The 14,579-nt window shown below is 40.0% G+C and overlaps 2 protein-coding genes across 2 annotated transcripts in view; both read left to right on the forward strand.

The window, feature by feature from the left end:
* Window positions 1-818: 818 nt before the first annotated feature.
* Window positions 819-1,357, forward strand: LOC101990445 (peptidyl-prolyl cis-trans isomerase A-like). The gene has a single exon (XM_026785279.1). The coding sequence runs from the start codon at window positions 819-821 to the stop codon at window positions 1,311-1,313; it is 495 nt and encodes a 164-aa protein (XP_026641080.1). The 3' UTR covers window positions 1,314-1,357.
* Window positions 1,358-7,470: 6,113 nt separating this feature from the next.
* Cfap299 (cilia and flagella associated protein 299) overlaps window positions 7,471-14,579 on the forward strand; it is a 495,087-nt gene continuing 487,978 nt past the window's right edge. Inside the window, exon 1 of the mRNA XM_005359531.2 lies at window positions 7,471-7,595. Within this exon, the coding sequence (XP_005359588.1) occupies window positions 7,485-7,595 (111 nt within the window). The 5' untranslated portion in view covers window positions 7,471-7,484. The remainder of the gene's footprint in view (window positions 7,596-14,579) is intronic.

Here is a 14,579-nt window from a genome sequence, read left to right on the forward strand (position 1 = left end):
ATGCACTCTTCCCTAAACATCACACGCCTGTCCTTGAAACTCTAGCACACAATTCCCCCGATGTCCATTTGTTGGGTGCCCTGGTTCCTCATTCTTTTAAGCTTTCCTTGGGTCCCTCCCGTTGTAATCAAATTTTGCCTTTCTCACTTTGTCTGTCACTTCAAAAATCACTGTGGCTTGTGCTGTTATACTAATATAGCTAAGTATTTTTCTAGAACTTGGGTGCTAACACTAAGCTTGAAACTATACTCTTTCTCCCAAGGGTTATGACACGCATCTAGCAGTTTCTAAAAAGAGTAAACAGAGCAGGGAAGAAATAGTTTCATTTAGCAGATACTTTTGAGGAATGATTGTGTTTTGGGCAATGAATGACTCTGTCAGGTGCCATGAATACAATGAGGAGGCTTGGCACAGCCTCTGTCTTCTTATGTGTATGTTCTGACTATGAAATGAAGCACATATTTTATTCAAAGCAAACTCTTCCTAACAAACAGCATGCATGTAGGGAGTCAGAATGTCCTTGCAGACTGACTAAATTCTATGTCTCATCTTTCAGCACATACCTGGAGGTATAATGGAAAAATGGCATGCTCTGAAAGAATGTTCTAGGCAGAGGGGACAGCATGCTTGAGATCCACTGCCAAAAAAAAAAAAATATCGTGGTTCCTTTGAAAAATGACTGTTACATGGTTGGCACTTGAAACAGAGGCATGTCAAGTGCCAAAGGAGGGTCAAACGCAGAAGATTTTGTAAGCCATGTTAATAAAATAATCAGGCTTTGCAGACGCCGCTGTCCTCTCTCACCGCTTGCTGCAGCCATGGTCAGCCCCACCGTGTTCTTCGACATCACCACCGATGGTGAGCCCTTGGGCCGCGTCTCCTTCAAGCTGTTTGCAGACAAAGTTCCAAAGACAGCAGAAAACTTTCGTGCTCTGAGCACTGGAGAGAAAGGATTTGGATATAAGGGTTCTTCCTTTTACAGGATTATTCCAGGATTCATGTGCCAGGGTGGTGACTTCCCACACCATAATGGCACTGGCGGCAGATCCATCTACGGAGAAAAATTTGAGGATGAGAACTTCATCCTGAAGCATACAGGTCCTGGCATCTTGCCCATGGCAAATGCTGGACCAAACACAAACGGTTCCCAGTTTTTTATCTGCACCACCAAGACTGAGTGGCTGGATGGCAAACATGTGGTCTTCGGGAAGGTGAAAGAAGGCATGAACATTGCGGAAGCCATGGAGTGTTTTGGGTCCAGGAATGGCAAGACCAGCAAGAAGATCACCATTTCCGACTGTGGACAACTCTAATTCTTTTGACTTGTGGGCTTCTTCCCCACCAGACCATTCCTTCTGTAGCTCAGGAGAGCACCCCAGCCCCATCTGCTCTCAGTACCCTGTAATCTCTGCTCTCACTGAAGTTCTTTGGGTTCCATATTTTCTTCATTCCCCTTCAAGTCTAGCTGGATTGCAGAGTTAAGTTTATGATTATGAATAAAAACTAAGTAAGAACTGTAAAAAAATATAAATAAAATAAAATAATCAGAGACTGGAGTGGAAAAACAAAGATTTTAAGAAGAGCATCATGACATCAAATTGGTTTTTTAAATATTTATTTTATATGTGTGAGTGTTGGCCTGCAAGTATGTATGAGTAACATTACATGTCTGTTACCCAAGGGTTGAGAAGAGAAGATTGGATCTCCTGGAACTGGAGTTACAGATGGTTTTAAGTCATTCTGTAGGCACTGGAAACTGAATCCAGGTCTTCTTCGAGAGCAGCAAGTGCCTTTAACCACTGAGTCACCTTTCCAGACCCACATTACTGTTTTTAAACAACCATTCTGACTTCATTATGAAGAGAGGATGAGAGAAGGGGGCAAAGGGGTACCTGAACAAAAGGAATCAACTATCTTAGGAAACACTGTCAGTGAGTTCCAAGAGACATCGCAGCCTATGAGGTTCAAATGCTTCTTCTAGAACATTGGGTTTATATGTATAGGGGAGGGGAGATGGTCAAGATTACCTTACAGGCTCCATTTCTTCTACTTGAAAACACTTCGAGAGTTTCAAACAATGTGTTTGGGTCATACATACCACCCATCACTAAGAAATGATGATATTATACTGAGGGAGACAGAACACTACACCATGGGAGGGAAAATTCACGTTTATGCACGCTAGACTTTCAAGTGCTGTCTTCTAGATAGCTGGGAATGAGGCCTGGGGCTCAGGTAAGTGGCACAGCTAGTTATTAAAAATCAGAGGCCCATAAACATGTAGAGTAGTAAGCAAGACAATTGATGTGGAAGTCCCCATTTCTGAAGACACCATTCATTGGGGACACAGGACTCAGGATCTGAGCTGGGTTTGACCACACCATCTAACCTGAGGACTAGCTTTCTTCATTTTTATTTTAATCACTTTATATGCATGGGTGTTTTGCCTCCATGTATGCTTGTGCACCACTTGCATGTCAGGTGGCCACAGAGGCCAGAAGAAGGCATCAGACACCTGGGCTTGGAGTTAGCAGACAAGTTGTGAACTTCCTTGTGGATGCTGAGAATCAAGCCTGGGTCCTCTGGGAGAGAATCCAGTGGTCTTCATCACTGAGTGATCAGTCCAGCCCAAAGACTACCAGATGTGATACCAATGAACCACAACAAAGCTCAGCCATTGCAAGATATCCTTAAAGGTATAAAAGTTGCTTAGTAGTAACCGACAGCTGTCTGATTGTACTTAGGGCCTGCTCACAAGGAGGGAAATCATGCTTGGTACTAGAAACCTAGCCAACTAACCAGGGCTAATGAAGCCATAGACCTTAGAGGGGAACCGGCTAGTTACTAAACCAGCCCAATTCTTCACTGCATTCTAAATACTTAATATTGTACCCACTAAGGAGTGACGCTCCTAACCCTCACCACAGAAACTTCTCTTTGCAGGAGACTGTTACAGAAATCCAGAGCTGGTCAAAATGCAAAAAACAACTGATCATGGGCTGCCCAGTCCCAGTGAATGCACCTGCAACATATTTCCTGCATGTAAGGCTCAAGAAACATTTAGGAGAGGAGGCAGAAAGATTCTAAGAGCCAGAGGACCAGGAAATCTGCTGTGAGATTGCGGTTCCTAGAAATGACAAGAAAATTTCACTCATAATACCTCAAAAACATGAATGTCCAAACAAGCCCTGGACAAAGACATCTGTAGGAGGAGAGCCCACTAGATTGTCCCGGCTGCCCAGAACTGAAATAATTACACAGACACTGTATTCATTAAATCACTGCTTGGCCTATTATCTCTAGCTTCTTATTGGCTAACTCTTACAGCTTAATTTAACCCATTTCTATTAATCTGTGTATTGCCACAAGGCTGTGGTTTACCGGGTAAAATTCCCAGCCTCTGTCCGGCGGCTCCATGGCTTCTCCCTCTGACTCTGCCTTCTTCTTCCCAGCATGCCATTTAGTTTTCCCCACCTACCTAATGTAGGTATCAACAGGCCAAGGCAGTTTCTTTATTCATCAGTGGTATTCACAGCACACAGAGGGACTCCCACACGAGACACCAATAGACAGTGCTACTGTGGAGGAGAGTTACTGGACCCCTTCCCTAGACAGAGAACTATAGACAACTAAGGGGGGGGGGCTAAGAGTAGGAGACTCATCACACAGCACGTAGCACAGTGGACTTTTATTCTTTATCAGCTGCTGATATCAGACAATCCCAAACCTGGGAACAAATCCACTTTATATTGTCTTTTTTTCTGGACTCTTTCACATTTTCCAGTTATTGAATAAGAATGGAAATTATGTCATATGAACACTATGTGACTCAGAACACTTCTGTGACTAAGAAGTCGTGGAACATGCACTCCAATGTGTGGAAGTCCAGTGACCTCACCAGAAGAAATCGCTTAAACACATTCAGTGTCATGGTTACGACACAGTGCAAAAAAGCTCCCCTTGGCTCCTGATTGAGCAACAACCCTCACCTGCAATCACAGGCGCTTAATAAGCAGTTGGGCAACATCAGACACAAATCGCTTATCTTATTAGAGTGAGCATATGTTTTTCTTTCCTACAATATGGTAATGTATTAAGTCCATCATAATGGCACCTCAAGTTCTTACTCAGAGTGTTTAGCATTTATTAACATAATTAGCACAGCACCCTTTCCTATCATGTCAACACACCAAACTAAATTTTTTTAATTTACTTTACCAGCTAGCATAGAATATTACTAAGGATCTGGAGGTAGAAAAAGATAGAGTTTAATTTGAAATGGCTTTATCTCTCTCTAGTGGGTACAGAGAAAAGCCTGTTTGTTTCAAAGAAATGTTTATGCTTGGTTTTTTTTCTATGGCCTTTACTTTATAATATGCCTTTCTTTACCCAGTAACTAAGCTAAATAGGGCATGTATTTTCTTACACTTCCATATGTTTCTTCTCTTTTCCATCTTGGAGTTTGTTGTGAATACACATAATCCTTGCTTGTCTTTTTTAGCAAAGAATCGAATTTCTAGGACTGGTGCTGAATTCCATGATTCAATATTGAAAAGTCCCAGACTTGAAGAAGGAATCTATGATTTCCAAAATAAAGTATTTCTTCGTCATAACAAAAAGTCTCACCATAGGAAAGAGATTTGTTTAATCTCACTCCTTTCATGGTTGCCACTCTTTCATGGAGTTTCTCAGGCACAGGTCTAAAGTGTTTCTGAGCTCAACCTGAAAATTTAGAAGACTATGTTGTTAGGCTTACCGTAATTTAAGCCTTTCTGTATAGAATAGACCAAACTTACAAATTTCATTTACTACTAATGGAGACATGGCAGCATTTAGAGTTGACAGTACTGGACTCATTGATTGGAAATACCTTACTGACTATTTACATTTCTATGCTCTTGGGATCATTTCACCTAAGAGCTATCGACCACAGGGTCAGATTTATAAAGTATTCCTAAAAATATACAACTGCAGTGGATCATCCTAGAACGATGAGGTAAAAATGGTCTTGGATATTGGAGTGTCAATGTCATAAATTCAAACATTCCCTAAGTGTTTTATTATTTTAAGGAAATGATGAAACCTTGGCGTGGGAGGATGTTAAAAACAGGTGTAATACATGTAAATGCATCCAAGTACTCTTGAGATGAGCAACACGCTGTAGAGCAAGCTCCATACCTGAAGTCATGGTCATCATGACTTCTCTGGATCAAGGACATGGCTACTCTCTCTTGCAAATTCTTAAATGCAGCTTTCAAATTCAATTCAGCTCCTTTCTCTCTTGTCAGCCCCACCCTTTCAGGAGGAATCTTTTCTGTGATCTTTGCTACCACAGCCAAGCCAAACTGTCCTTCCATTCTATGCAGTACTTGGGTTTCTTGCCTCCACAGTTTGGAAGCTGGCCTCTAGGATTTGTTTCAACTCATTTTCCTTAGCACAATTTTTTCTTTCTAAGAAACAAACTTTCGTATTTAATTGTATACAGCTCTTTACGACCAACCTCTCTTTTCATCTGCATTCCTTGTGTGTGAGGAAAAGACTATTGTTGTTTTGTGATGTTAGTCTTTGCACCTGAAACTTTGGCCAAGTCATTGAAATTCATCCTGTCTCCATATTGAGTATAACTTCAATGCTATCTTTCTCGTGAGTTTGTCGTTGTGATGACATGAAATAATGGCTATATGGTATGTAGAACATGGATGACATGTGGTAAAGTTACCTTAATTATCACATGAAAGCAAGTTTCACATTCTGTGTACATAAGTGGCAGAGACTTTCCTAAGCTTTCTCTTGTGCTCAGCATGCACAGAATAATCGCTTTCAGGAAGGACTTTCAGGAAGTATATAAAGCCGGGGTTTCAGCAGCAGATGTATAAAGTGGTTGAGGGAAAGATTTTACTATAGTGATGAAGGAGAGTACAGCCAGAGGCACCTGAAAAAGTCTAGATCAAGTAAAGAGTCAAGAGAGCACATGGCCTAAACTGCAGGGTTACATAGGAATGAAATGCTGTGGGAAGGGGACCCATAGTTGGAGACACTTAGGGTAGAGGGCAGGGTGAGATGAGCTGGGCCAACATGCAAGCATAGACTCTGTAACAGGTACTTGGTAACTGAGATGCAGTGAGAACCTGGAGGCCAGCATGTGCTTTGGTATGCTAACAGGCATACCTGGCATGCTACCGCTAGCCTTTTGTCTTGAGTCTCATTTGGACCTGACCAATACAGAGACCTCTCTTTCCTACTTGTGAGAATGTTTTAAGTGACATGGATTTTGTCACCATTCTTGGAGGTTGATTTCTATAGCTTTCTAGATAATTACACAATACAAATTGTTGGTCGCTGTTTATTTTGATGAAGATATTACTTACTGAAAAATTTGGGGACTTAAACAGTCCCAGCTTGATTTTGCGTCCACATTTATCCAACCCACCCCTGTAGTAGATGGAAGATTTATTGCGGAATATAATTTGATTTCTACAAAGGATGGAATGATTGAAAGTCCCCTTGGCATAATATCAACCTTTTGAGTTTCCAGTGTAGAAACAGCTGTGCAGGTCAGCTGTAATAAGAAAAATGTTTCAGGTGCCGCCACCCCACAAGCTCAATTTTGGACGCATAGTTTTTTCTTTTTAAAATTTCTTATTTATTATGTATACAGTGTTCTGCCAGCATGCATGACTGAAGAGGGCACCAGATTTCATTGTAGATGGTTGTGAGCCATCCTGTGGTTGCTGGGAATTGACCTCAAGTCCTCTGGAAGAGCAGTTAGTGCTGTTAATCTCTGAGCCACCCGTTCTGCCCCTACTAACAGTATTTTTTTAAAAATGAGGAAATAGAAATATAAGACAATACCAAGTGTTCTCATGGCATACATAGTTCCATGATCAGGATTCCCCCCCATTTTTGAAGAAAAGGAAGGGTCAGGGAGGCAAGATTTTTCATTGTTCACTTGCTGAATTTTCAATAACAGAAAGTAAAGGAAATGAAAGGCAGAACCTAGGGACAAAGGAGGTCTTTAAAGGTCCTGTCATTAAGGCTGTTTCGCTTGGAAAGTTTATACATCTTCCCTTAAACTCAAACGTAACAATAACTTGCCTTAAGTTGTAATGCATAAACCTGAACAATAACACGCGTGGATCTTGCTGCTGATTAGACAGCAGGACTATTTCTCCTGGATTTCTGTGATATTCTTACAAGGTACTTATTGCAAACACTGAGCACGCCCATTTTGACAGAACACCCTAGAAATGCTGTGGTTTTTAAGCCCTGGGTGGGAGATTGCATCGCAGGACTGACTTTGCCTTGGACCGGTTCCCGGGGTTTAGACAGGCGGAAGCCGACCTGGGAACCGACTAGGGCGGGATTAATGCAGGGCTCCCGCCCACCCCCACCGTCCTGAGAGTGAATGGCCCCGCCCCCAGCTTCGGTTGCTAGGGACGCTCCGCCCTCAGCTTCGGTCGCTAGGGACGCATTGTGTAGCCGCGATGGATCAGGACGAGGGGTTGACGGCCGTGGACAACATCGTCACTCAATTCAACACCTATGAAGACTTCCTGGACTCGCAGATCACCACTATAGACCTGTATTACCTGGAGGTAAGTGCCCGGTCACCGGACGAGCTGCGGCGGGGCTCGGTTGCCCCCTGGCGGCGGCGGCGCGTATGGTCTTCCAGAAGCTTCCTCTGCCGACTCCCGGAGTCCCAGGCCCTCCAAGTGCAGGTGTGCAGCACTGACTGGAGGCTGTGATTCAGGGTTCCGTGTGAAATAGTAGTAAGGAAGGGAGAGAGAAAACGGTGGGAACCGGTTGCTGTCTGCACCTGAGGAAAACCGCAGCTGGTGGGTTCTTCAAGCCCCAAACCCACAGCCTGGGAGGGCCCCAAGCTGTCAGCTCCCTTTCAGGACAAATAGAACAAGCACCACTTTTGGGGTTCAGCCACAGAGCAGTCTGGGAAGGTTTTGAACCTGGCCAACTCCATCTCTCCTGTGCAAGGCAAGGCAGTCTTGTAACATTTTAGTATACCTACCATTTTTTAAAATTCCTCCAATTGTATCACTGTGTTTACTTATACGAGGACTACTTGATAACTTGTTTGAAAAATGTTTTGCTTCAAAATATATTATGTGCCACGGTATGGAAATAATCTTAGCTGAACAGAATTTGTTCTTTTTGGAATTATCTGTGAAGATAAGTGTAGGTGGTATTTCCAACAAAACATGATCTAAAACAGAAACAACAACCAAGCTTTTAAGTGTATCACACAGATAACGTTTGCAATTGCAATTGTGTATACAGACACACACATAAAAAAAATCAGAGGACAACTTGGAGTAGATTCTGAACTTGTATTCTGAGGGTCCAGGGATTGAACTCAGGTCGTCCGGCTGAGCAACAAGTCCCTTTTCCCACTGAGCCATCTCCTTGCCTGTTAGACAATTTTTTCTCACCCACAGAAGTCATTTTAATTATTCCTTACATCTAAGACATTGAAATGACACAAAAATGCTGCTTTTCTGTGTTTACAAACTTTCAGATGTTAGAAAAAATCCCACAAAAAAATTAAAATGTGAGTAGTGACTATCTTAATAAAGTCATCTTTGTAGCCCAGATGGAACATTGCCACACTTAAGGCTAATAGTATTAGAACAGATTTCAATATATATATATATAGACACAGAATTTCAGATAAGAAGCGAAAAGTGTTGATGTTGATTGGAGGTGAGAAATTACTGTGCTGTGTTCCACCAGTCAGGACTTTAGAAATCTCCAGAACAGAGAATGGAAGGGACATTGTTGAGGGAATGACATGTGCTCTCAAATCTGGATCTTTTAACTTTGCTGAAATAATATGGAGTTGAGTACTGATACTGGAGCAACTATATATTGCGGTGGTTGATTATTTCCTTTTAGGGATCAAACCCAAGTCGCCAGGCATAGGGGTTTGTGCATTTACGTCATGAGCCATCTAATGGCAGGTAACACGCATTGGCTGCAGACGCGCACAGACGATCTCCAATGTGGCTGCAAGGTAATCGCCCATTTAAGTCACATGGAAATTAGACTCCACAGCATTCCATCAGTAATACCACAAGCAACCTACTCATAGACCATTCTATTTCAAGTACATCCTTTTCTTCCTTCCTTCCTTGCTTTTCTAGCAATATTTCATGCTATCCTGGGTCTGCCTTTGCCAAGGCTAACCGTGGAGGGTATTTTTTAGGTCCCACTGTGCTGGTTTCAGCCAGCAGGATACCGACAAGAGGTCAGAGGGTTGGAAGACAGTGGTTAGAGGATTTATTTCCTGTCATCTCTTATGGGCTGTGGTTGGCAATTGGTCGCATTCCTTAAATTTGTTTGACCATCTTCTCTCTTTGAGTTCCAGCCCCATTTCTAGGCCCTGGCGGCATCTGCTGTCGGAGGAACTTCTTGCTCTCCATCTCTTGGTGTGTGTAATGGTGTTAATCATGGTTTCTGATGTTGCTTGCACCAGGATGGGTCGCCACGCTCTGTTTGTTTCCCTGAACTCTGTCCGTATCATTGTGAGTGCTATTATTGTTCACAGCCATTCCTTTGAGTTTGCCCAATAACTTGTTGCCATACAACCCTAATCTCTGTCACTGTTTAACATTTCATTAAGTATGCAAGTATTGTATGCATATAATAATCACAATGCATCTTACAAGAAGCTTGTTTAGGAAGAAAGGAAGGTGGGGAGAAATGATGACACCATCTTAAGTATCTGATGAGCTGAGGATGCAGAGCATGGTTTGGGAAGATGAAAGTGGCAGTTCTCCATCGCGTATGCTCTTGTGTTTACTAGTAAAAGACAAAACTTTGAAACAACTTTATTGCAGTAGCAGCCAATAAAATCATCTTTGCTGAGCTAATTAACAATATTTATTATATAAGTTAGTATCATCAAATTAAACTAATCACTTCAGTGAGTGTACAAATCATTGTAAAAATCCTCGGGTAAGAGGTGAAGAGATGTTAAGATTATTTAAAGACTTCTCCAGATAATGGATCTCAAGCCTCCTGTCATGCTTGAGGCTCTGGGTTCAATCCCCAATACTGGCAAATCAACACACACACACACACACACACACAGACACACACACACACAAATGAAACAAACCCCAACCAAGTAAACAAAAAACAGTTCTATAAAGAATTGTAAATGATAGGTAAAAATGTAGGGAAAGTCTAATAACAGTTTACCATGATTTTATAATAAGCCAACAATTAATAACAACTATGCAAAGTAGTTTTCACATTATTATTATACAAAATGTTGTTCCTTTTGAAAAAAAAAGTTACAGTACTTCCCCCATGTAGAAATATCAAGTTACCTCATAATTATGAATTGTGACCAGAGAAGAAACTTAACCAAGAATATCTTAGTCTTAACATGTGTGAAATTTTATCATAAGGATAAAAATCAGATACTTGAGCCTGATCTCCTTCTCAGTGTCTCAAAAGCATATACAAAACCCACATTCTGTGTGTTTACACTATATGTCATTCAGTCTTAGTTACAGTAACTTCAAAAGCTTTGGGTATTATACTGAGGCGAGTGGAGAAGTGGAAAGGATTCCCAAGGAAAGCGTGTGAAATGAGAAGAAAATGGAGCTCGTGAGAAATGTAGACGAGTAGCCATTACATGTGGCCTGGACATGGAAGCAGGACCCAAGAACCTCAGTGAGAGGGAAACAGGGAAGGAGGAGAAGAATAAGAGAATAGGAAGGTCCAGAAGATAAAAACAGCTGGGAAATGTAGATTTAAACCCCTGAAAAATGTTTATACAATGTAGCGGAAACTAAGTCCAAAAAATGCTATTATTAAAAGCAGGTGGGGCACCCAACAAACAACTACATCCTACATTTCAGCATCCATGGAGGAGAAAAGTAAAGCAAAACAGTGGAGCATCCAATGGACCACAGGCTGAGAAAGCTGTCTTGAGGCAAGAGGTTTGATTAAGACATCCCATGTCACAACTCTAGAAGTGAGATTTGAGAGAATGGAGCCTAAAAATTGAGGCAGTCTTAAAGTCTCATGCAATAGATAGCTTTGTTCAGAACAGACAACAGACAATTTATGCTCAGAGGGTTAAAAAGGTATTATATAAATAAAGTTCTCCTGAGTTCAAGTTGTATACAATCATAAGGACAAATTATGCTTGGCAAAGCATTTTTTTTCATAGAGACAAAAAGTATAGTTTAAACATTTAATTGAATGCCAACAGCAAGCAATAATGAGTAATCTGAAGTAAATTAACTCCTATCTGCTATGCCTGGAAGAAGCATAAGAATACACAAAAAACCAGTTCCATGTTTTGAAGAAACTGAGATCACAAGACATTTGTCTTCTTTTCTTGGAATGTTCTCACAAGCCCTCAGAATTCTCTTCACGATTCAACCCTGGGCCTTGTTCTGACACTCCCATTTAGAGCTGAGTGCTCCAGTGTCCCTCACTATCTGCACATTGTCCATTTGCATGTCTCTGTGTTAATTACCATCTACTACAAGAAGAAGCTTCTCTTATGAGGGTTGAGAGATGCTCTGGTTTATTGAAACAGCAATATATCATCAGGACACACACACACACACACAAATATTAAAAGCTAGTATTCACACATAAGAGAAAAATGCATATTTGAATTTTTGTGTTTGGTTATCATCCTCAGGTTGATTGTTTCTAGCTCCATCCATTTAACTCATTCAGATCATAATTTCTTTTTTCTTAACAGCTGAATAATAATTCCATTGTATAAGTACACCACATTTTCATTATACATTTATCAATTAATCAACATCCAGACAGTTTCTAGTTTCTGATAATGAATAGCTCAACACTGAACTTTGATGAGCTAATACTTCTGTAATAAGTTGTGAAGTTTTTGAGTACATACCCCAGAATGGTAAGGCTGAATCTTATGGTAGATATATTTTAAGGTTTTGAGAAACCTAAACACTAAAGTACATAGTGGCCACACCAGTTTGCATTCCCACCTGCAGTAAAGACGTCTTCCCCTTTTCCCATAACCTCGCCAGCATGTGCTGGTATTTATTTTATTGATCTTGGCCACTCTGACTGGGGTAAGATGAAATTCCAAAATAGTTTTTATTTGTATTTCCTTGATGGCTAAGGATGTTGAACGTTTTAAAAATTGTTTGATGTGGGTTTCCCCTCTGTGTGCTGTGAATACCATTGGTTAGTAAAGAAACTGTCTTGAGCCTGTGATAGGGCAGACATGAACTAGGCAGGGAAAACTAAACTGAACGTTGGGAGAAAGAAGGCAAAGTTTTGAGAAGCCACGTAGCCCTGCTGGAGATAGACGAATGGAACTTTATCCGGTAAGCCACAGTCACATGGCGATACACAGATTAATATAGATGGGTTAAATTAAGATGTAAGAGTCAGCCAATAAGAAGCTATAGCTAATGGGCCAACCAGTGATTTGAATAATATAGTTTCTATGTGTTTATTTTGGGGCTGAGCGGCCCGGAACCAACAAGTGGTTTCCTTCACCAATTGTTTCTCAGCCATTTGTGTCTCATTTTGAGAACTTGGTTTCATTTTATACCCCTGTTTAACCTGGTATTTTTGTTTTCTTGATGTTCAGTTTTTTTTAATTCTTTAAATATTCTAGATATTAACCCTTTATCAGATGTGTTATTGTTAGAGACTTTTTCCATTCTGTATGATGCCACTTTGTTAAATAATGGTATCCTTTTCTTCCTTTGCTGTACAGGCTTTTTTTTTTTAAACCTTCACAAGGTTCTGTTCATTAAATGTTGTTCTTAGTCTCCATGTTAATAGTGTTCCACTCAGAAAGTCTTTTCCTGTGCTAGTGCATTCAATCCCATTCCTTGCTTCTCTTCTGTTAGATTCGGGGTATTTTATTGAGGCCCTTGATCCATCTAGAGTAAAATTTTGTGCAGTGTGGAAAATATGGATATATTTTCATTTTTCTTCATGCAGCCATACAGTTTGATCCACCACCATTTGTTGAAGATACTTTTCCCCCCACTGTGCATTTCAAGTTTATTTGTCAAAAATCATGTCTATAATGTGTGAAATTATGTCTGGGTCTTTATTTCTAGTTCATTGATCAATGTGTCTGCTTTCATGCATATAATATAGTTTTTATTACTATAGTTCTGGGATGGTGAAACTTTTTCAGGAGTTTTCTTATTAGGGTGGTTTTAGCTATCCATACTTCTTTGTGTTTACATGTGAAGCTGGATACATTATTTTTTCAATTTCTATAAAGAATGGTATTAAAATTTTTATGGGAATTCCACTGAATATGTAGAAAAATTTTTGATAGTATGGTCAAATTCACAGTATTAATCTTACTTATCAATAAGCATGGGAAATCTTCCCATCTTCTGATGTCTGCTTCAAAGTCTTAATATTTTTATTGTACACGTCTTTCATTTGCTTGATTAGAGCCAACCATGATATGTTTTTCTGAGCCGATTGTGAAAGGTTATGTTTTCATGATTCCTTTATTATCTCCATGACTTTTATTATAAATGGATGTTGGATTTTGTTGAGTGTCTTTTCTGCATCTCATGAGATGGCCATGTAGTTTTTTGTTTGCTCGTTTGTCTTTCAGTCTGTGGTGGATTACATACGTTTATTTTCGTATGTTGAACCACCCCCATGTCTCTGGGATGAAGCCAACTTGATCATGTTGAATAACCTTTTTGATGTGTTCTTGAATTCTGTTTGAAATTATTTTATTGAGAATTTTTGCATCTACATTCATAATAGAGATTGGTTTGTGATTTACTTTCTGTGTTATGTCTTGATGTGGTTTTGGTATCAAGGTAAAAGTGTCTTTATAAAAATAAATAGGAAATGTTTTTCAGTTTCTATTTTATGTAATGTTCATGGAATATTGGCATAAATTCTTTGAAGGTCTGGTAGAATTCTACACTGAGTCCATTGGACCCTGAGCTTTTATTGGCTGGGAAATTTTATTTGCTGGGAATCACTGTTTTCACATCACTGGAGGTTATGGGTTTGTTTAAATTGCTTATTTAATTTTAATTTTGATTTAACTTTGGTAGGTTCTCTATATTAAGAAATTTATCAGTTTCTTTTAGTTTTCCCAGTTTGGTAAAGAACAGATTTTTAAAGTATGCTTTTATAATTTTCAGAATCTCCTTGATGTAGTAATAGCTTTAATTTCATCTCGAATTTTATTAATTTGGAACTTTTCTTTCTGTTTTTTGGTTAATTTAACATGAGTTGTCAATCTTATTGGCTTTCACAGAGAACTAACTCTTCATTTCATAGATTCTTTGTAATTTTTGTTTTGTTTTTTGTTTTGTTTCTCTCTCATTGATTTCATCCTTGAGTTTTATTATTTCTCCCTGTCTAATCTTTTTTTTTGGGGGGGAGGGTATCATTTCTTCTTACTTTTCTAGAGATTTCAATTTCTTTTTCTAAGACAGGGTCTCTCTGTAGCCTTGGAGCTTGTCCTGGAACCAACTCTTATAGACCTGGCTGGCCTTGAACTCACAGAGATCCACCTGCCTCTGTTTCCCAAGTGCTGGGATTAAAGGTGTGTG

This window comes from Microtus ochrogaster, linkage group LG1, assembly GCF_000317375.1.
Source record: "Microtus ochrogaster isolate Prairie Vole_2 linkage group LG1, MicOch1.0, whole genome shotgun sequence".
In the NCBI taxonomy this organism is placed as follows: domain Eukaryota; kingdom Metazoa; phylum Chordata; class Mammalia; order Rodentia; family Cricetidae; genus Microtus; species Microtus ochrogaster.

Excerpts from the sequence above, each read along its gene's own strand:
- LOC101990445 (XM_026785279.1), top strand. The coding sequence starts at position 819 with ATGGTCAGCCCCACCGTGTTCTTCGACATCACCACCGATGGTGAGCCC.